General features: G+C 45.2%; 1 protein-coding gene across 2 annotated transcripts in view; it reads left to right on the forward strand.

Moving 5' to 3' along the window:
- ZFAT (zinc finger and AT-hook domain containing) overlaps window positions 1-23,749 on the forward strand; it is a 97,284-nt gene that overhangs the window by 46,899 nt on the left and 26,636 nt on the right. For both annotated transcript variants that reach the window (XM_072151150.1, XM_072151151.1), the window contains exon 13: window positions 13,093-13,231. In XM_072151150.1, coding sequence (XP_072007251.1) covers window positions 13,093-13,231 — 139 coding nt within the window. The remainder of the gene's footprint in view (window positions 1-13,092; window positions 13,232-23,749) is intronic.

Here is a 23,749-nt window from a genome sequence, read left to right on the forward strand (position 1 = left end):
TGGCTCTTCCCGGATATAATCTCCTATTACTCTTTACATTATCCGTCCTTTTATTAAAGTCTTAAATTCTATAAAATACCTTGCAGGGCCGAGGAGTGTAAATGAGATGAGCGCGTAAAAAATTTCAATGACTCCGGCGCATATTAAAAATGATAAAGAAGAGCCCGGTCCTTCCTCTTATTTCCCACTAGTTAACGGTTTGACCTCGATCTGACAGTGACGGTAACCTGTAAGACTTAATATAGCGCGGTCCTGGGACACGTCCACGTTATGTGGTAGTAATGAAATCCTCACCCCTCTGGCACGCCGCCCTCCAGCTGTGACATAAAGTATGTGCCCCCTTCTCACAACTATCAGTTGGTTGCAGCACATCAGCCCCTCATTAATCGGGAAGCTTCAATCTATAGGAGTATGAGAAAACCCCTTTAAGAGGGACACGTCTCAACCATCTGACTATGGTTCCATGATATTCATCCAAAGTGCCCACATGGGGTACAGTTCTAACAGTGCTTTTTGCAACATTCCCCACCGGGGCCTAGCCTTTTCCCTTGGGGCAATAATTGGGGATATTGACATTGCTTCAGATCTTAAGAAGTTCAAGACGACGTTTGCTTGAACGCAGAACAGGGCACAATCACAACGTTGGGTTATGTGAAATGCTGGTTGCCGACCTGCACTCGGCAATCAACAAGGAACACGAGAAACAGCCAAATACAATATATACCCCTCCTTATGGTGTGTGTGCGCCCATGTGATCACATGATTGGTCATAACAGTCCCATGAAGGCGGCCCAGGACCGAACACAGGTAAAGGACATGCTAGTAGTATAAAAAGACTCTAAAAACATTACAGATGTTTTATACTTTGTGTACATGAGGAGTAATGCTAAACCTCCCCATTCTATGACTTGCATTGTTTAGCAGTTTTCCCCTCTGCAGACTCTATGGGGCACATTTTACCTTTTTCCGAGTGCATTGTCCGTGTATAATGCGCTGTGCGGGGAGTCACTAAGATCCTGCGCCCGATATCCTGCATGTGTCGCTCCCCCGCTCAGGTCCCCGGAGTTCACCTTCTTCCTCCTGGTAGATGTAAGTGCATTGTCCGTGTATAATGCGCTGTGCGGGGAGTCACTAAGATCCTGCGCCCAATATCCTGCATATGTCGCTTCCCCGCTCAGGTCCCTGGAGTTCACCTTCTTCTTCCTGGTGGATGTAAGTGCATTGTCTGTGTATAATGCGCTGTGCGGGGAGTCACTAAGATCCTGCACCCGATATCCTGCATGTGTCGCTTCCCCGCTCAGGTCCCCGGAGTTCACCTTCTTCTTCCTGGTGCATGTAAGTGCATTGTCCGTGTATAATGCGCTGTGCGGGGAGTCACTAAGATCGTGCGCCCGATATCCTGCATGTGTCACTTCCCCGCTCAGGTCCCCAGAGTTCACCTTCTTCCTCCTGGTGGATGTAAGTGCATTGTCCGTGTATAATGCGCTGTGCGGGGAGTCACTAAAATTGTGCGCCCGATATCCTGCATGTGTCGCTTCCCCGCTCAGGTCCCCGGAGTTCACCTTCTTCTTCCTGGTGCATGTAAGTGCATTGTCCGTGTGTAATGCGCTGTGCGGGGAGTCACTAAGATCGTGCGCCCGATATCCTGCATGTGTCGCTTCCCCACTCAGGTCCCTGGAGTTCACCTTCTTCTTCCTGGTGCATGTAAGTGCATTGTCCATGTATGATGCGCTGTGCGGGGAGTCAATAAGATCATGCTCCCGATATCCTGCATGTGTCACTTCCCCGCTCAGGTCCCTGGAGTTCACCTTCTTCTTCCTGGTGCATGTAAGTGCATTGTCCGTGTATAATGCGCTGTGCGGGGAGTCAATAAGATCGTGCTCCCGATATCCTGCATGTGTCACTTCCCTGCTCAAGTCCCCGGAGTTCACCTTCTTCTTCCTGGTGCATGTAAGTGCATTGTCTGTGTATAATGCGCTGTGCGGGGAGTCACTAAGATCGTGCGCCCGATATCCTGCAGGTGTTGCTTCCCCGCTCAGGTCCCCGGAGTTCACCTTCTTCTTCCTGGTGCATGTAAGTGCATTGTCCGTGTATAATGTGCTGTGCAGGGAGTCACTAAGATCATGCGCCCGATATCCTGCATGTGTCGCTTCCCCGCTCCGGTCCGCCACCTTCTTCCTGGTGCATGTAAGTTCTTGATTTTGCGACACAAAATCAGTCGGATCATCTGACGGCCACGCCCCCCGATTTCTGTCGCATGAAAGCAGCGCATGCGCGCCACAGTCCGATCGCGTGCGGCACAATCCCGGCGCAGACTCCTGTTAAATACCTGTTTTGAGCCGTGCAAATCCTAAAAGCGTTGGAAATTCTGACAAAAGTGAAGTGTGACCAAGTCCCTATGTATAATTCTCAGTTGTCTCGGCGCTCGAGGCTGTAGACTAGATGCTATCAGGTCTCCAATACACTGCACACACAGGAGGTATCATTTACTTAGTAGCATAAGGAGGATCATTATGGAGAAGAACTGTTTCAAATAAATCATTTCGGGTGAGATAGAAACTTTTCCTATTGCCTCCAGCAGCCTCAGTCTTTGCCTACATCTCTCCTCTCTCTCACTCTGCATCAGCAGGAGCATATGGGACATTTATAGAGAAGTACTGACCCGTACTGTTGTGAATAAAGGTGAGATAGTAACTTGCATTATGGAGAAGTAAAACACTTGGGGAGAGATAGACCTCTCCTATTACCTCCAGCAGCCTCTGTCTGTGTCTCTTATCTCTCGCACAGAAGCATCACTCATATAGGACGTGACAAGTCCTGATCTGTGGAAATTTAAGCACTTGAGGTGAGACTAAACTGTGTCTGACCACTTTTAATCCCTGTAAGTCATCCTTGGTGTTAAGGGGGCCGCCTTTCAAGGTAGTAAAAGGAGGCATTGTTTTCCATTTCTCACTTTGGAAAAAGTATTTGCATATTTTCAAGTTTTAATCTGAGGCTTCAACTGGAACATATGGGACACTATACAGACGTATTGATGTCAGTAAAACATTTAGGGTGAGATAGAAACTTCCTTTTCGCTGCAGAAGTTTCTGTCTGTTTCGGGGTCTCTACCACTCAGAACCGGCATCGGGATTCTATAGGTTTCTATCACTAAAGCATCAAGGTTTTATCCATATAGGATTTTATAGAAAAGAACTGAACACTACTGATATGACTAAAGCTCTTGGGGTAAGACTCCTATTATTTGCAGCAGCCCCTGTCTGTTACTTTGTCTCTCCTCTATAATATCCTATATATTCCCGTGCTCATGAACGATCGAGACATACTGACCTGTAATGATGGGAATAAACCACTTGGGGTGAGGTGGAAACTTAATATAACCTCCAGTAGCCTCTGCCTGCTTCTTTGACTTTTCTCTAGTATCAGTAGCATTGTATACAACTTTACAGAGACGTACCGACTTGTACTGAAGGGAATAAACCACTTGGGGTAAGATAGAAACTTACTTCTATCTCCAGCAGCCTCTGTTTGTGCCTTTTTGTCTCTCCTCTATCATGAGAATTAGCAGGAACATATAGGACATTATAGAGAAGTACAGACCTGTACTGATGGGCAAAAAAACACACTGGGATAGATTAAAAAAAAAAAAAACCTACTCCTATCTTCAGCAGTCTCTCCTCCTATTATTCGTAAGCATCAGCAGCACTACAGATAAATACCAACATTACTACTGGGAACAAACCACTTGGGGTGAGATAGAAGCTTCCTATAATCTCTGGCAGTCTGTACATGTGTCTCTCCTTTATGACTAGGCTCCACTTCCTCTCCATAGACGTCTATGTGATCAGACACCTCTGGGATTCTAGTCCAGCAGAGTTTTTGCTATGAATGTCCGTTCTAGGGAGAGAGAGAGAGAAATTGCACGGAAAGCAACACCCAGGACGATCATTGCATTACACAATTTCTGCAGAATATGTATATATGATGCTGCTTCCAGAATGTGAATGTATAGAGTCCTAGCGCCCTGACAAGGGTTAAGAAGTCTCTTCTTGTGTGTGAATGGGGTTGTAAGAGATGACAGGTTCCCTTTAAGCTTCACTATCGCTGTAGTTCAATAAACAGTAAGCGAAGCTCTGCCGAGTGCAGCCGATAATTACACTCCATGAATAATTAACACCCCCCCCCCCCCGTGCGGCGCTCATTTCAGTCCTGCACAATACAAGGTATCTAATCTGCGCTACGTGCTGGCGGCTTACTGTATTCACAGCTATTCATAGGTAATGGAGGGCGCTGAGAGCCGCTAATGGCTCTGATTATCGGGGGGGATGGTAAGTGGGCGAACGCTGGAAATATTCATAATGTCATCAAATGGGATTCTGCAAATAAAAGGGGACGCGGTTAAGTGCTGCCGAATTACTACATCAAAGCGATTCTCCGCCTTTTAGGAACACAACATCTCTGCCAAATCTTTCTAGCAAGAGCATCTCTCTCCATGTATATCTATATACAGAGAACCACATTCCCTGCATCGCCGTATAGTCCAACCCAATGGTTCTGTACTAAACGGGTGGCACCAGTTCCCTAATTTAATCAGTGAGGGTTTGATAGCTGGGACCCCCACTGATCATGAGAACAAAGTGGGGGTCCGGTTCTCACTACTGAGTGATCATGTGTCCTCCTCCTGCTCCATTCCATATTGTGGGAGCGAAGAGCGTAAGCTTCACCTGCTGCTTCATTCAATAAGTGAGAATGGGACCCCCGTACCAGCAGTTGGAACCCACTGATTAGATACTAACCTAAGGGATATGGCATCAATTATGAGGTTATAGCCGAGGCGCACCGGAGGACCGTTTCATGCTCTGGAGACTGCAAGTATCACATCACGAAAGGTCCTCCAGCAAGCCATAAGGGATAACAATCAAACTTGGCGTAGCCCCTTTAGGGGAGAATTCCAGGGGGAAAGGGTCATTAAAAAATAAGTGTACTTGCCCTGCCCCTGGTTTCAGAGTCACTGCAGTCTCCTGGTCTCCCACGTTGCCAGCTTGGCCCGAAAGATCACTTCTTCTAGGTCACAAGTGACGTCTGCAACACTGGAACTGGAAGCCAAAGCAGGAATTATCCCTTTAAGCAGTGCTGGGGATGGGAGCAAACCAAATTATGGACTTCAGGAAAGAAGTACTACAGTATTCATCAGATAAGCTATCAATACATGATTAGTGATGGATCAAAACCTGAACCCTACGAAATTACTTAATGTTTGCCAGTCTGTAAACACAGGGACATAGAGCAGGAACCAGAACATGGTTGTAATGACATCTTCTGTCCACAAGGACATGGGACAACTGGATTGGCCATTGCTAAAAGAACACTCCAGTCACTGCTGATTCGTAAAAATTCTATCTTGTGCAGGGCCTGAAGGCATGAGCAGCACTCTAGGTTCTAGCAAGGTTCTAAGAATACAATGAGAGTCGAGCCCTGCACCATGTATTATTCTATGCATTGGCTTTGACTGGAGTGTTCCTTTAAGAGGGTGACAAAGACCTAATCAGTACACAGCTCTTATGAAGAGGGCTGTGTGACCATGGTGCAGGTCCTCCAGCAGCATGAAGAAGATAAAGTCCTGTTTGTTGGAGGACCTTCCATGATCCGACACTTGCAGTGTCATACTGGTCCACCAAAACATCACAGATCCTCTGGTGGGCCCGGACTATCACCTATTACTTGATGCCATAGATAAAGCAGAAGGCAACCTTATTTGAAGGCTGGGGGATCTTTTTTTTTTTCCTGGGGGATTATAAATGGTGGTCCCGCAGAATAATATTATGTGGAGGGCTCAAGGAAACCTCGTCCGGCACTGGATAGTTGGGAGGAGCAAAATGGGGCAGATTTACTTAACCGATCCAGCGACGCGTTCTGCGACGAGGATTCGGGTTCTGCCAGGATTCACTAAGGTTGTGCGCCCGATATCCACCAGGTGCTGCTGCTGCTCTTCCTGGTGCATGTAAGTGTCAAGCGAAAAAAACAAAATAGCGCAACTTTTCCAAATCCATCAGGTTTTCCGACGGACCCGTTTTTCGTTGCATGCAAGCTGGGGCCGATGCGACACAATCCAATCGCGTGCGCCAAAAAAAACGGGGGAATTCTGCGCAAAATGGTCAAATTCGGAAAACCGTGATTTTGACCCTTAGTAAATGTGCCCCACTGTGTATAGCGGCATTGTGGTGAGGCGCTATGAACACTGGGAGAAGAATGAGATCTGAGATGACCACATATGCGGCACTGGTCAGAAATTTATTGGAAACTGTCAGAGGGTTTTTCCAGGAATCCTATAAGAGACCACATGGAGCCTGGGGGAAGTGTACTTGCCCTGGTTCCAGCATCACGGGCTTCTTCACTGCCGTGGCATTGCAGGTTGTGTCGGGACTCTGTGGTTTGTATTTTTGTTTTTTTGACCCTACAACCTTGAGGTTCTCCAAGATTTGTGCTCGTGTCTTCTCCATGTGGGAGGGAGAGGGTGTTGGGATGGGTTTTGGGAGTGGAGTGGACGCTGTTCCTCATATCCGTGGGGGATCAGTGGAGGTGAGTATTCTGAGTACAAGAAGTATAAAGCCACCAGTGAAGTTTTTCATTTCTTCCCCCTGGGATTCACAGATAAATTTAGTCGATAAGAAATTACATTTTTTTCCCCTTCAATCTCCGGTAACAGGATTGAAAACCTCTGCAAAACAAAAGTTATAAAAAGAGTAATTTTCCTCTTGCCGAGCCGGCACTGAAGCTCCATCTGCGTTGCGTGCCAAGCTTTGAGTGACGGCTGGATATCTGCCTGAAACGCGATCCACGCGGATGGGATTAGTTATGTGCACGGCTCGGATTCATGGCAGGTCGTAGAAACAATGGGAATGGAAACCTCGAAAGGTGACAAAAGGGAATGTACTGGAGAGGGTTAAGTAGCAGCGGCTGCCATGGATACGGAATTAGCGTGACACAGAATTATTCTTCTTCTGTAGATATGAATTGATGGTGTGATGTATTACTACGTGACTGTTATCTATGGATTCTGGAAGACTGGAGGAAAAAGTGATCTTACCCATCAGTTGTCTTATGTTGTATATGTACCGTATATACTGGAGTATAAGCCGACCCAAGTATAGGCCGAGGCCCCTAATTTTAACACAAAAACCTGGAAAAACCTATTGACCTGAGTATAAGCCAAGGGTGGGAAATGCATTGGTCCCAGCCTCCCCAGTATATAGCCTGCCGGACCCTGCCCCATAGTATATAGCCAGCACCTGTCCCCAGTATATAGCCAGCACCTGCCCCCAGTATATAGCCTGCCGGACCCTGCCCCATAGTATATAGCCAGCACCTGCCCCCAGTATATAGCCTGCCGGACCCTGCCCCATAGTATAAACCCAACACCTGCCCCCAGTATATAGCCTGCCGGACCCTGCCCCATAGTATATAGCCAGCACCTGACCCCCAGTATATAGCCTGCCGAACCCTGCCCCATAGTATATAGCCAGCACCTGCCCCCAGTATATAGCCTGCCGGACCCTGCCCCATAGTATATAGCCAGCACCTGACCCCCAGTATATAGCCTGCCGGACCCTGCCCCATAGTATATAGCCTGCCAGCCCATATCCCACAGTATATAGCCTGTCAGCCCATTTCCCCCAGTATATAGCCTGCCGAACCCTGCCCCATAGTATATAGCCAGCACCTGACCCCCAGTATATAGCCTGCCGGACCCTGCCCCATAGTATATAGCCTGCCAGCCCATATCCCCCAGTATATAGCCTGCCGGACCCTGCCCCATAGTATATAGCCTGCCAGCCCATATCCCCCAGTATATAGCCAGCCCCCTGCACCAGTATATAGCCAGCAGAGGAGGAAGCCAGCAAGGTGGGTTTTGATTTATTTTTTTTTACTCGAGTATAAGCCGAGTTGGGGGTTTCAGCACATTTTTTTTGTGCTGAAAAACTAGGCTTATACTCGAGTATATATGGTATGTGATACATTTGATGGTACTTAGGCTATGGTATTATTTTCACCAGTGGCCAATATTAGGGAACGAATCCTTCCCCACTTGATATTTGGAAATCCATGTAAATTCATGGATCAATGTTCCATCAAAAAAATCTAGTTCCTAAAACAATACGCACCCGGTGAGGATCAATCTTGCAACTGGGTGGATTTGACCCGGGACCAATCTCAAGAATGTTGTCTTAAGTGATTTCCTGGTTTTCAACCCCTAATCTCCATATAGGATGCTCATTATATGATAGATAACCTCAAAGTCGCTCCTTCAAGAAAAAGGCAGCTAACCCAAATATCAATGAAGTCCTGGTGAAGCTGAGGTCAGGACAGAAGCCATTTGTAACAATAAAAAGGCTATTTGGTCGAAGGAAGGGGGTAATACCTCTTTCCGACAACAGTCTTGTTAAGAATTGACACACCCGTCTTGTATACAATCTGTAAGTGGCATCTTTGTAGGATACTTATTGCTCAGACACCTTCTTCATAGGTCTCGTATTGCTCAGGCACCTTCCCATAAGACATAGGTACTTGCTATGTGCTGAGCAGGTAATCGGGTGCTCCCCAGTTAGTGTACATGCCTCGCAACACAAAAAGTGCTAGAATCCAATGGCCCCCAAACATCTTCACCTATTAACTGGTTAAAATGGTTTTGTCAATTTGTAAGTAAAATATACCATTAGGAAGAAGAACACTGAAAGTCCGACGTCTGCGACCTCCCCCCTTCTATCGATTCGTGTATAAGAAGGATAGGAGAAGCCAGATGGATGGTGGCCAAACTATATGGACCGGAGTTCGGGTGGTGAAATATAACTACTAACTATATAGGACTATAACTACTATAATACTGCCCCCTATGTACAAGACTATAACTACTATAATACTGCCCCCTATGTACAGGAATATAACTACTATAATACTGCCCCCTATGTACAGGAATATAACTACTATAATACTGCCCCCTATGTACAAGAATATAACTACTATAATACTGCCCCCTGGGTACAAGAATATAACTACTATAATACTGCCCCCTGTGTACAAGAATATAACTACTATAATACTGCCTCCTATGTACAGGAATATAACTACTATAATACTGCCCCCTATGTACAAGAATATAACTACTATAATAATGCCCCCTATGTACAAGAATATAACTACTATAATACTGCCCCCTATGTACAGGAATATAACTGCTATAATACTGCCCCCTATGTACAAGAATATAACTACTATAATACTGCCCACTATGTACAAGAATATAACTACTATAATACTGCCTCCTATGTACAGGAATATAACTACTATAATACTGCCCCCTATGTACAGGAATATATAACTACTATAATACTGTCCCCTATGTACAGGGATATAACTGCTATAATACTGTCCCCTATGTACAGGAATATAACTACTATAATACTGCCCCCTATGTACAAGAATATAACTACTATAATACTGCCCCCTATGTACAGGAATATAACTACTATAATACTGCCCCCTATGTACAGGAATATAAATACTATAATACTGCCCCCTATGTACAGGAATATAACTACTATTATACTGCCCCCTATGTACAAGAATATAACTACTATAATACTGCCCCCTATGTACAAGAATATAACTACTATAATACTGCCCCTATGTACAAGAATATAACTACTATAATACTGCCCCCTATGTACAAGAATATAACTACTATAATACTGCCCCCTATGTACAAGAATATAACTACTATAATACTGCCCCTATGTACAAGAATATAACTACTATAATACTGCCCCCTATGTACAGGAATATAACTACTATAATACTGCCCCCTATGTACAAGAATATAACTACTATAATACTGCCCCCTATGTACAGGAATATAACTACTATAATACTGCCCCCTATGTACAGGAATATAACTACTATAATACTGCCCCCTATGTACAGGGATATAACTGCTATAATACTGCCCCCTATGTACAAGAATATAACTGCTATAATACTGCCCACTATGTACAAGAATATAACTACTATAATACTGCCCACTATGTACAAGAATATAACTACTATAATACTGCCTCCTATGTACAGGAATATAACTACTATAATACTGCCCCCTATGTACAGGAATATATAACTACTATAATACTGTCCCCTATGTACAGGGATATAACTGCTATAATACTGTCCCCTATGTACAGGAATATAACTACTATAATACTGCCCCCTATGTACAAGAATATAACTACTATAATACTGCTCCCTATGTACAAGAATATAACTACTATAATACTTCCCCTATGTACAGGAATATAACTACTATAATACTGCCCCCTATGTACAGGAATATAACTACTATTATACTGCCCCCTATGTACAAGAATATAACTACTATAATACTGCCCCCTATGTACAAGAATATAACTACTATAATACTGCCCCCTATGTACAAGGATATAACTACTATAATACTGCCCCTATGTACAAGAATATAACTACTATAATACTCCCCCTATGTACAAGAATATAACTACTATAATACTGCCCCCTATGTACAAGAATATAACTACTATAATACTGCCCCCTATGTACAAGAATATAACTACTATAATACTGCCCTCTATGTACAAGAATATAACTACTATAATACTGCCCCCTATGTACAAGAATATAACTACTATAATACTGCCCCCTATGTACATGTGTTCCTTGCAGCAGCTTTTATTTCTCTTTGCGGTCTCCATGACCTTGAAGCACCCTGCGCTGTAATGTGATGTAGTGATTGTATCATTCCTCTCCTGGATGACAGTGTGGATTGTTTTCTTTCTATTATACACTGCACGCGGCTGACAATGAGATGTTGCGGGGTCGGCTCCGCTTTGTTCGGTCTATGAATCCGCTGTGACAGAGATTCTTCTTTCTTCTGGATGATGTGCGGGGGACGCCGTGTGATGAGTTCATGGAGGAACACGTCCCCAGAGATGCGATGACCCTGAGACATTGGATCATTTCTGTTATAATAAAGAATCTTCCATCTTTCTTCCAACACGTGCCGATCCCCCGCGCCTCCTCATTCATATGGAGCGAGGTTCTTCTACGTCCTCATGTCCTTCAATTTCCTGGATTTCTCAGAAAGATGGTATCCGCCCGCCTGCCATGTGATGGATACAATTTCATCGACATAACGGAAGAATGAAGGGGTTTCCAGATCTTTTTTTATCACTCATAACCTATGTACAGGATACGTATGGATGCGGCTGTGTTCTTCTGCCTCCCACTGTTTTGTAGAGCAGCTAACGGGTGGGAGCACCCCATGTTGTAAAAAACTAACACAAAGAGAGCGCTAAAAAGAAAAATGGATAAAACTCAATGTATCCAAAATGGTTACGCTAAAACCTACAAATCAACGATAATCTATCACGGAATTCTGCTAATGCAACAATAAAGTTACGACTTTTGGAGGGAATCTACAAAATAACAAAAAGAGCAGATGTCTGGTCGTCAAGGCCCAAAATAGGTTGTGTCCCTATAGGGTTAATCCAAATTGGCCTTCCAAATTTTACAGAAACATCTGTATGTGGAGCCAAGAACTTTATGAATGGCCTCCCTGCCGCATACAAAAGGCACCTGCACGTGAATACCTGTCAGACACGACAGATGATGGCGGCGCTTTACATAATCCGTAAATCCTGGCCGCCAGCTCCGGACACACGACGCTGAATGTGCGAGCTCTCAGGGGCGCGTCTCTATACTAGCTGTAGAGTGGGATCTGGACCCGGAGGCGGCCAGTGCCGTGGCTCAGCGGCTCGTTATCACAGGTTTGCAGATTGTCGGGTCACCGAGGCTCCACCGGGAGGTCAGAGATTTCTTATCGTTTATTTCCAGTTGTCGGAACATCAGATTTGTGCTAAATTCCTGTATTTTGCCGGTTTGTGCTAAATTTAGTTTATATATATATAAGGTGCACTCTGGGTATATGGTTTATACGCTGGGGTATAGACTATGATTTTTCAATTTTAAAAAAGTTTTTACATGTTACCTGTCCTAAGGATTGGTCTTTAATATCAGATTGGTGGGGGATGGACACCCAGCAGCCCCATAGATTAGCGTTTATGGTAATTTGGGCATTAAACAGAGTCAATGCAGCATAATTAGAAGCAGATCTGCAGTAACCTGGTGTGACCACTACACAGGGAACGGCGCTGTGTGTGTTTCCTGTCTCATTCAGCAGCTGCTGAAAATGGATGTTCTGTGGGGGTGCTGGGTTGGACACTCATTAATTTGATATTGAGAAGCTAGTCTATGGGTCGGTGATTAATATGTTTAACAAAGAAACCCCCTTTAAGTTCAGGGGTCAGAAACTTTAACTTTGCATAAATCAAAATTACAAAGGAATATACTGTGATAATAATTATTGAAAAATGGGTATTTTCCAGGAAAACCAGCTAGGGGTACAGTTAGAGATGCCCCCAGTATAGAAGGTCCACTTACCCTGCTTTGGCTCATGGTTTCTGAATCCAAAGGTCTCCCAGTTTTTTGCGCTCAAAACTTGAGTGGAAGTGACATGAGGCCAGGTTTGGCCAATTAATGGACATTCCCAGGAAGTCACTTCCTACGGGGAGGAAGTGACATCCCAACGTTTTCGGGAACCTGGAGCTGGAGCAGAATAAGTTCTCCTGGAAAACCTGTTCATTATTTGCTGAATCGGTATTGGTCTACCAAGACTGACTGACTGGTTTTCACTGAAGTTACAAATTACATCTTAATTTTAAGCCTTTGGAGAGGAGAGGAGGAGCTTGGGATGCTGCAGCTAATAGTAAGTAATCTATTCACCTAAATAGTGCGCTGTATATACTGCTATCCTCCAGGATGCTATTACTTATCGGGATGTGCTGTAGATATGGAGACACAATCTTCTCCTTGTGCAGTGCACGGGAGACAACATAGGAGGTGGTCTCCATCCTCTCACAAAACTCCGAGCCTCTTTTGCAATCCCCTTTTTAAATTCCTTTCTCCAGGACCTTTCTGTGTTTTTGAATCCTCTTCTTCCTCTCCTTGCAGCCGTTCGGTTGTGCCTTATGCCATTACTCGTGTAATATCCCCGGCTCGCTGAAGAGACATTACAACAAAAAGCATCCAAACGAAGAATGTGTCAACTCTGCATCCGGAGAAGTCTCATCCGAGGCCCTTGTCCTGCAAGGTCAGTAACCCCGGGGGTCTTCATAGTTCTATCCATTGGTACCTTATTGTCTTTCTGTATCCAGTGATCATGTGATCGCCTGGTGGCGGGGAACTACAGGAGCTGCGGGGTGTAAGAGTCCCCTTTAATCGGCTTAGTTCCCCCTGTAACTTGGACATTAGTCTGAGTAACAGCGGAAATATTGCCTTTACGTCAATGGAACATTCCATTCACATCTGATTCTTTGTATTATATCTTGTGCAAGGCCTGAAAGGGAACCTGTCAGCTCATTTCCACATATGCAGCCAGTGACAGGTTCCTATAGATCTCTAATCACTGACTGACCCCCTTCTTTTAGCTAAAAATAGTTTCACTTACATTCACATAAATCACCTTCTATTGTATATTACCTGGCATCAGAGGGGGTGTGTCCTGCTTGCCCGGCCCCTCCCATCTACTCCTCCCCATGCCTTACTGGTCACAATTCATGTCATGTGACCAGAGTGGCATCATCTCAGGTTCTTTTAGCCTCTTAACTATAGCAAACTGTACCCCATGTATGTATCTGATCACATGAAGTCACAGCAGCCTCCATGGACTTCTCCTCTCCATCCTCCATGGAGGCTGATGTGATTTTTATGTAATCGCATACATGGTGTACAGTTTGCTATTCTTAGAAGGCTAAAGGACCGGCGATGATGTCACGGGTCACATGTCATGAGTGTAACACAAGGCACTATGTAAAAAGATTGACAAAAAATGTACCATCTGTACATAGAGCTTTATACGTCTGTAGCTGAATATTAGCAGACGGTCCCTAAGTACAAGGAGGCAGAACAGTGTTTTGAAGAGACACTGAGCTGTCAGTCAGGATAATGGGGCGTGGCTCACTGTGAGCCTGACAGAGAGATGAGTCACAGATACCAGAGATGAGTCAGAAAAGCTAATTTGCATATCAGAAAAACGTCTGTAAGTTACAGCGCCCCACTGGCAGCTCATTTTAGGTGAAATGGGGAAGACCTGTAACCCTTTTATCTTCAGGCATTGTTAGTCAGGGGGTCAAAATCTGGTGACAGGTCCTCTTAAAGGGAGGAGCAGGACTCCAGGTTCTAGAAAGACGAGTCTCTCTGGGACCCAGCAGCTCCTGTAGTTGATCACATGATTACAGGAGCGAGGAGGAGGAAGCACTTCATCCGCTTCCTGCACTTTCCAAATTTTTTCCAAATTTTCCAAATAAATCCGATTTATATAAATGATTATAGTAACAATTATATAAATGTAAAAAGTATGCAAATTAGCTCTCCTCCGTCAGAAAGAAAACTATATCCCTAGCGCCAAATGTAGGTCGCTACTGCAAGGTAAGTCTGGGTAAGTATATTCTTATTCATGCCCTGTCATAACCAGTGACGGTCGTAGCTGAGTTTTTGAGTGACAGCTTTGGCTGTGAGTAGAGTTTACAGTAAGTGATGGTAATAGGGGGGTGTGACCAGGCGGACGCGCCGATCTCTGCGGCTTGTGATAAGGGACTATTAAAAGATGAAAGCGGGGCTTCCCCCTGCAGATTAATAATACATCAATCTTCGTATTATGCGCGGCTCAGGGTCGAGGCGCTGATTATACATTCTGATTGTTACCAGGCGGACATTTTTTTTTTTAAGGCTCTTTCAAGGTCCGCGCAGATCGAGGCGCCTTCTTTAAAGTAAATTTTCTTCTCCATATATATATATATATATGAGCTGTGGGGAGGATACGGCTTCTTCCTAATTCCAATTGATTTTTTTTCCTTTTTGATTTTTAATTTACATGGTTAACCCCTCGACCGCCAGAACTCTGAGGGTTTCGCTGCTAACCGAACCAGAGTCTTTAGTGATATTTTGCACACGCTCGATTCGTGTAAATTCAATTGATCGAAATGTTTTGTTTTTGTTTGTTCAGTTCTTCATCCCCGTTCAAGTCCTAATTGCAAATCACTTGGGGATAGCACATGTACAGACGTCAAGATGGTGGAGCGCTTCAAAAGTTTATATCTTCCAAACCCTGGCACCTAGAATCACCCCTTTTTAATATCACATCATGAATTGTGTTTCTAGGTTTTTACAGAACTGGAAATATATTATGTTAAAGTTGTTGTAAAGATTTGGATACTTATGTATGGGTCTCCATTCCAGACTTTAAAGGGAATCTGTCACCAGGAACCTCATTTTCACTATATACAGGTTGCAGAAGCTTATTACAGCCGCAGTGCAAATCTGCCTTTTCTAAGCATTTGCATTACAATATAATTGTGTTCTATAACTTGCCTTGCTCCCTGCCAAAATCCTGGGGTAGTCACAGGAGCTGGACTTGGGTTTGGATGCATATCAAAAAACAACATGTGCCATGTCTGTTCTGTGTTACTCACTCCTCCGATCTTAGCCCCCTACCTTTGTGCTCCTGTACAGCTCCACCTCCTGCTCCTTCTCAGAGGTCACAGCCTGGTCAGCCTGACATCAGTGGCGGAGGGACAGAGCTGTACAGGAACACAAAGATGGAGGCAGCCTGCAGCTCAGACAAGTCACATGTTGTTTTTAGAAATGCATCCAAAGCAAAGCCCAACCCCTGTGACTACACAGAGGACTGGTGCAGGGTGCAAGGTAAGTTATAACACACAATTATATTGTAATTCAAATGCTTAGAAAAGACAGAGAGGCCGATGTGCACTGCAGGTGTCATGGGCTTTTACAATCTGTCTTTAGTGAAAATGAGGTCCCTGGTGACAGGTTCCCTTTAAGGCCCCTTCCACACTTGCGAGTTGAGCGCATCACACTTGCAGCGAGTGCTGCCTTCATCTCTCGGCCCGAATGCTGCAAACTGGGACTGAACTCCGCATGTCAGTTCAATTCCGTTTTGCAGTGTTCGGTCCGGGAGATCCAGGCAGCACTCGCTGTGAGTGTGATAGGGGCCTAACAGTGGAGATCTCATTTTCTGTAATAGAAACTGAATCCTGATTTGTTAAAGGGGAGATTACAGTACTTTTTTTTTTTTTTGAGATATAGCCGTTTGATGTGTGCACCATCCAGTCTGTCAGCTTAAAGGAAATCTACCATTTTGTTTGCATACATTGTGATCCAAACATACCTTGAGATTGCTGTAGTGACCCTGATGCAGAAACATATCTTGTTTAATCCCTGTGCTGAGTAGTTCTGCTCAAAAAAACAATAATAAAATTATTATAATGAGGCTCTGTTGCTCCTGTGGCTTCACCGGCGCTTCTCCTCTTTCCCATAATTATACACTGTTCCACCCTTGTCCTGCCCATCATAAGCTGAGAACACGGCATCACTGTGTTGTCCCTGACAGGCAGAAGTAATCAATCGGTGCACCATCCCCAAACTGTTGTGTATGAGTCATCCAGCTAAGGTTGATTAGTCCTGGACATTTCAGGAAGCTCCCGTGTATGTGGAAGTAATGTGTTTATGTACGGCAGCCAGCGTGCAACCCAGCTTTCCCAAGGTCCTGAATTTTAAAATAGTTTTTTGAGCAAAACGACTCGGATCAGGGATTAAACAAGATATGCTTCTGCATCAGTGTAGCTACAGCATTCTCAAGGTATGTTTGGTTCACAATGCATAAAAACAAATGGTAGATGTCCTTTAAGACAGAATTTAGTAGGAGCTGCTGATGCACCCTTGGCATCTATAGCTGCACCTTGGGAAGGGCGACTGGTTTATGCCGTGCATATTTTTATATTTCAATTTGTTAAAGGCTTATTCAATTTACACGGCTTATTTAAAAACTTAAATGGGGGAAAATGAAAATAAAGTGAATTTTTCATAGGTTTAGCCCTTTGTCTGATTGATTAAATTAGGTTTGGTTGGTTGAGGCCACCGTAGTATAAGGAAGGCTGGTTTTGGTTGACCTGTAATTAACTGACTGTTATCTGTCGTATCTCATTCTTCCCCCTTTCGATCAAAATTTCCCATGATGCCTCCAGCTTTGCAGAGAGATTGGGGGTGGAGTCTTGATATATTGTATCAAGTCCTCTGAGTCTAATCAATGGACAGCAAATTAATAGATCAGTGACCACTGCTGTCCCATAACTCACTCTGAAGAGTCTCCATGTATCCTGTGTGATGGAGCTTCCATCTGTTTCCCCTGCCTCCTGCTTGTGAGAGGTGTCTTCCCATCAGCTCTTATAAGCAGGAGGCAGAGAGAGCAGGATATGCTACAGGTACCAGAGAATCTGCACAAAGATGGAAAAACACACCTCAAGACTTAAATCCCCACCTATTAGATAGCAATGACTTATCTCTTATATCAAACACCCACCAATCAGCTGACACCTTCCGGTCCCAGGACACTGGAGTGGAAATGGCCAGAAGCAGATGGCTCAGTCCAATGTATAGGGGTCATTTTGGGGTAATACAAATCATCTTCCATTCCAAGTGAAGGGACTGTACAGGGGAACAGATCCAGAAGAAAACGGTTAAGTTCTGGTGCTGTTGGAATGGGTTCTGGGTCGCAAATCCTTCTGAAATGGATATTTTATCGTGAGGTGTGCATCTTTTAAAACCTCTTTAGAGTCAGACCTTCCTTTTCAGGTGCAATCAGTAATGTGTTAAAATACTCATACAATGGGGTTCATTTACTAAGGGTCGTGGAACGCACTTTCGTCGGACTGTTCGGGATTGCACAACTAGGACAGGTATTTAACAGGTGTCTGTGCTGGAATTGTGTTTGGTTGGTTTTTGGCGCCCCCCCATCCGACACCCATTGGGGGGCGTGCCACCAGACGATCCGACCGATTCGGATTGACTGCAGGATTTAACTTTTAAATTGTGTTGCAAAACCATGCACTTACATGCACCGGGAAGAAGAAGGTGAACTCCGGGGACCTGAGCGGGGAAGCGACACATGCAGGATATCAGGCGCAGGATCTTAGCGACTCCCCGCACAGCGCATTATACACGGACAATGCACTTACATGCACCGGGAAGAAGAAGGTGAACTCCGGGACCTGAGCGGGGAAGTGACACATGCAGGATATCGGGCGCACGATCTTAGTGACTCCTCGCACAGCGCATTACACACAGACAATGCACTTACATGCACCAGGAAGAAGAAGGTGAAATCCTGTGGACCTGAGCGGGGAAGAGACACATGCAGGATATTGGACGCACAATCTTAGTGACTCCCCGCACAGCGCATTATACACGGACAATGCACTTACATGCACCAGGAAGAAGAAGGTGAACTCCGGGGACCTGAGCGGGGAAGTGACACATGCAGGATATCGGGCGCACGATCTTAGTGACTCCCCGCACAGCGCATTATACACGGACAATGCACTTACATGCACCAGGAAGAAGAAGGTGAAATCCTGTGGACCTGAGCGGGGAAGAGACACATGCAGGATATTGGACGCACAATCTTAGTGAATCGCGGCACAGGGCATTATACACGGACAATGCACTCTCTGTTAACTCCTCCGGACGGGTAAGTGAATGTGCACCAATGTCTCTTCCACAAAAATGGTGGATGTTCTGTTAATCTCCTTTAAATATATTGTATGTGAGGACACACCACCAGTCCATTTGGAGAAGCTACAATCCTGGAATATAAATCTGTGTATGATTACAGATCTCTCCAGGGACTATACATAACATTGGCTTCATAGAGCAAATGGCACAGACTTGTGAGCATGGCTCCCCAGGTGCACTTGTAGATGCTGAATATAAATCCATATGTCACAGTCCTGCTGCTACTATCAACATGCATAAAGGTGTGGTTACACATCTCTCCAGGGACAATACCTAACACTGGCTGCTGTGTGCACATTGTGCGCATCAGTGTGGCTACACTTAATCCCCCTGCCCCACCCCAGTGTATTTGGAGAAACTACAATCCTAGAATAAAAGTCACAGTCCTGCTGCTACTAACATACATAAAGCGCATGTGTCAGGACCCATCCCCAATCTACAATCCTGTAAAAAATATAACGACATCTATTTGGTCCTGAAACAATGTTAAATACAACAAATTAGCTTGGTTCAAAAAAGAAAATTGCAGACGGGAAGGTCAGCCAATCCCACCCCCCCCCCCTTACACAGATGCAGCCGGTCTTTCGGGAGCTATTGTGTTTATTGGGGCGCTTTTACTTACCCGGTCCAGTCGTGATCCAGCGGTGCGTTCTCTGACGTGGATTCGCGTCCTGCCGGGAATCACTAGGGTCGTGCGCCCGATGTCCACCAGGTGTCGCTGCTGCGCCGAGGTCCGCCGGAGTTCACCTTCTTCTTCCTGGTGCTTGTAAGTGCGTGTCAAGCAAAACATTTTTTTTTTTTTTAAACATTGCCGTTTTCCTGAATCCGTCTGGGTTTTCCGATGGCCACGCCCCCTCCATCGCCACCGCCGCGATTTCCATTGAATGCAAGCCGGCGCCGATGCGCCGCAATTCGATTGCGCGCGCCAAAATCTCAGGGCAATTCGGTGCCAAACGGTAAAATTCGGAAAACCTGACGGAAACGAGCCCCATTGTCTTCTGTGTAGCTGATCCCCAGACAGACCCTAACAAATTGGTGCGGTGCAGAGTCTCGGCGGCTCCTCTTGGCCCTGGTGACCGGGATGAGACGGGCTGGTCATTGGTGGCCGCCCGTGCAGTCATGTGACCGGTAGCCCCTGGTGTCGCTGTGTCTGCCAGGTTTAGTGCAATTCTTCCCTTCATCTCGAGGGTTTTGGTGTCTGCGCCTTGTCACCATGGTGGGGCGAGCTTTGTGTCACCGCTTAATAAGAGCAACTTTTTAATAACCGCTTCTTTCCCGTTTGTTACCCGACTTGTCTGGGAATGAAATTTTCTCCGGTCTTGATGTCAATCATCCTCCAGCCGGTTGCACATTCCACGGCAGCTCCAGATTTGTTGCTCTTAATTAAAACCTCCTGTCGTGCATGACTTTGTGTTCTCTATCAAACGCTGTGCGGTGTTGGATTATTTCTGTCTTGCCTCCTCTGTATTCAACTCTCTGGTCCCCCCCCCTCCCCAGTATGTATGTATGTATGCATCGGTGAGCGTACCCTTACTTAGTTATTGCTTCCTATCCAAAAATATTCCTGGGATCCTTTACCTGGTGATACAGCACAGTTACTGCTGATAATAAGACCGGTTCCTGTCACACAGTTATACTGTTGGAGATGGTAGTGTAGCCTCCCTGACTGTATACTTATGTTTTCTTAGATTTTGTTTGGGGATATAGTGAGAAGGGCTATGGCAGAGGGTGACTGCACTAAAAGCCACGTTTTCATATCCTTTAAAAAAAAATTGTATTTCTAGGGATTTAGAGCACTAATTTATTTAAGTTTTTTCAAGAATGTTTGCGATACAGGAAGCACCGTGGAGTCAGTGACTGTTTAGGTGGAATTATAATTTAGGTGTTATAATGGACTCAAACGCCAAAATTATACAATAATTTGGTGCAGTTTCATCAGTGCAGTATGTGCTGAATATTTGTATTCTAATATATGACTATAATAATAATAGTATTAGTTTTAGTATTAAACTGGAGACCCCAGATTAGACACACATTACTGGAGACCCCAGATTAGACACACATTACTGGAGACCCCAGATTAGACGCATAATGTCACTGGAGACCCCAGATTAGACACACATTACTGGAGACCCCAGATTAGACGCATAATGTCACTGGAGACCCCAGATTAGACGCGCATAGTGTCACTGGAGACCCCAGATTAGACGCGCATAGTGTCGCTGGAGACCCCAGATTAGACGCGCATAGTGTCGCTGGAGACCCCAGATTAGACGCGCATAATGTCACTGGAGACCCCAGATTAGACGCGCATAATGTCACTGGAGACCCCAGATTAGACGCGCATAGTGTCACTGGAGACCCCAGATTAGACGCGCATAGTGTCACTGGAGACCCCAGATTAGACGCGCATAGTGTCACTGGAGACCCCAGATTAGACGCGCATAGTGTCACTGGAGACCCCAGATTAGACGCGCATAGTGTCACTGGAGACCCCAGATTAGACGCGCATAGTGTCACTGGAGACCCCAGATTAGACGCGCATAGTGTCACTGGAGACCCCAGATTAGACGCGCATAGTGTCACTGGAGACCCCAGATTAGACGCGCATAGTGTCACTGGAGACCCCAGATTAGACGCGCATAGTGTCACTGGAGACCCCAGATTAGACGCGCATAGTGTCACTGGAGACCCCAGATTAGACGCGCATAGTGTCACTGGAGACCCCAGATTAGACGCGCATAGTGTCACTGGAGACCCCAGATTAGACGCGCATAGTGTCACTGGAGACCCCAGATTAGACGCGCATAGTGTCACTGGAGACCCCAGATTGGAGACACATAATATTACTGGAAACCCTTAGAGAAGACAAAATCAGACCACTTTTAAAGACATTGTCTAGTTGTAAATTTAAAGGGGTTTTGACAAGCTGGGAAGTTATATCCAATCCACAGGATAGGGATAACAATCCAATCTGTGCTGATCCAACTGCTGGGACCCCCACCCTTGACTAACACAGGACCCCCACCAAACCAGAGAGTGGGATCTGGTTCTGGCTAATAGGTGCGGCCGGACGCTTCCTAGTCAGTAGTATGGAAGTGTGGAGCACAACACTCTCTCCTATCTCCAGCACTTGGTGAATAGGAGTTCTGCGCTCCACAATTTTCAACACTCCCATAGTAATGAATACACGCTCGATCTGCTGCTCCACCCATCTGAGAATGGGGTTCCCATTCTCCAGGTGGCTGGGGGTTCCCGTTCTCGTGATTGTGGGGGATCCAGCAGTCGGATGCTTTAGCTTGTGAATAGGGGATAACTTGCTGCCTTGGTTAAAAAAAAAACCCTTTAAAGGGAATGTGTCCGGTCCAAAATGCCTTTAATAGCAACAAAAACTTACCTTTGTTGCACTCAAACAATGAGGCATCAATCATCTTTTCTGGATATGCATCTGGAATGGTTGGTGCACAGGGGGCGGATTGTAGTGAGGCAGACACAGGCTGAAGTGTGAATTACATCTAAGGGACAACCATTCCAGAGAAGACCCAGATTGGTTACCGTGCCTGGAGGGAAGCCCATGACACAACGACTGTATAGTAACCCAATTATTAAAGGGGATGAGGGTTACCCTGAATCACAGAGATTCTTCAATAGGTCCTGTTGTTAGATTTTTAACCCATTATACTACTAGCCCCATTATAACTGCTACACTAGGACGTAGGTGAGGAAACGGCCTTTCAAGATTTTCCTCTTTTATATTAAATAAAATAAATCCCCTCCAAAATGATATGCAAATGAGCTGAGAAGAGTCACATTTCCCTCGAGATGTCTCATTTTGAGAGGCTAACGGCCTCTGTAGCAGCCAGAACCATGAGTCTGGTGTCAGTTTAAAGATGAGAATCTCTTCTTTCGAATCGGACCAGGCGTGTGGCTCTGTATGCTATAGAACTGTGCAGAGTTTGGATTGCAATCTGTACAACTATATGATATGATTTGAAGAGGGCGGCTGGTAGTTTGGATCCCCACACAGTGTTCATTGCCAACGTACGGTCCAAATTCCACAACGATCGTTGCCAGCCTTAGGCTGCATTTACACAAACGTGTGCTCCCTCGGCCATAGCCCAAGCCATAGCCCGTAGCTCTGCTCCCCCCTCCCCTATCCATAGAAAACGGTGCAGCACAGCCACAAACGCAGGTTCGGGTCGCCATAACAGTCTATGGGGATGTATATCCGTCCGCCAACTTGCAGCCGGATATATGTCCCCACATGATGCGTGTATAAGGGGTCTTAGTCCAGGAATTTGGGTACTGGGCGGTGGAGGTAGAATCTTTTGCTCCTCTCCTGCATTTTGTTTGTGAACCTTATATCGGAAATGGCTTTGAGTGAAGTTTTATTGTCTCTCTGGAGCTGAAATCCGTGTCCGCTGCCCAGTGTTTATGGCTCCGGGGATTTTAAATGGCCAAAAACCTTCGTACAAATGAGATTTTCTTCTGCCCATTGGCAGCTTCTCTCAAAGACCTTTTGCAATGAACACATTTAGAAATTGGACTCTGAGGGAATCCATTTATTAATAATGGGCGGCGTTGCATACATTATCCCATTCTTCTTGTTGCCTGAGTGAGTGGAGGCCGTTACAGTATCATTAGCGGCTGCGGAGGAGCCCGAGGCCTCGTGCCGCGAGGAAAAGATCTTAATGACATTGAAGAGCGCAATTCATTCCTTTCATCTGTCACTGGCGAATTTTACTGATGTAAAAAAATCTCCTAAAACTGCCAAGATCGCATACTTATACCCTACGTGAGCCCCATGTCAGCCTTCCCTTAATATATCTAGTGTTACCTTGGCTCAGAATATCCAAAAATAAGATGTTGACTAACAGGAGGAAAAGTTTATCTTATGTCCTGCTTTTTTGTCATAGCCCACCCCCCCCTTACTGTCCCAAAAATAATCCATACTTTGACACAGAATATCAATAATACATCTTCTTTATTAAGGCAGCTTCAAAGCAGCAGCTCATCTCCA

The sequence above is a fragment of the Engystomops pustulosus genome, chromosome 5, assembly GCF_040894005.1.
Source record: "Engystomops pustulosus chromosome 5, aEngPut4.maternal, whole genome shotgun sequence".
In the NCBI taxonomy this organism is placed as follows: domain Eukaryota; kingdom Metazoa; phylum Chordata; class Amphibia; order Anura; family Leptodactylidae; genus Engystomops; species Engystomops pustulosus.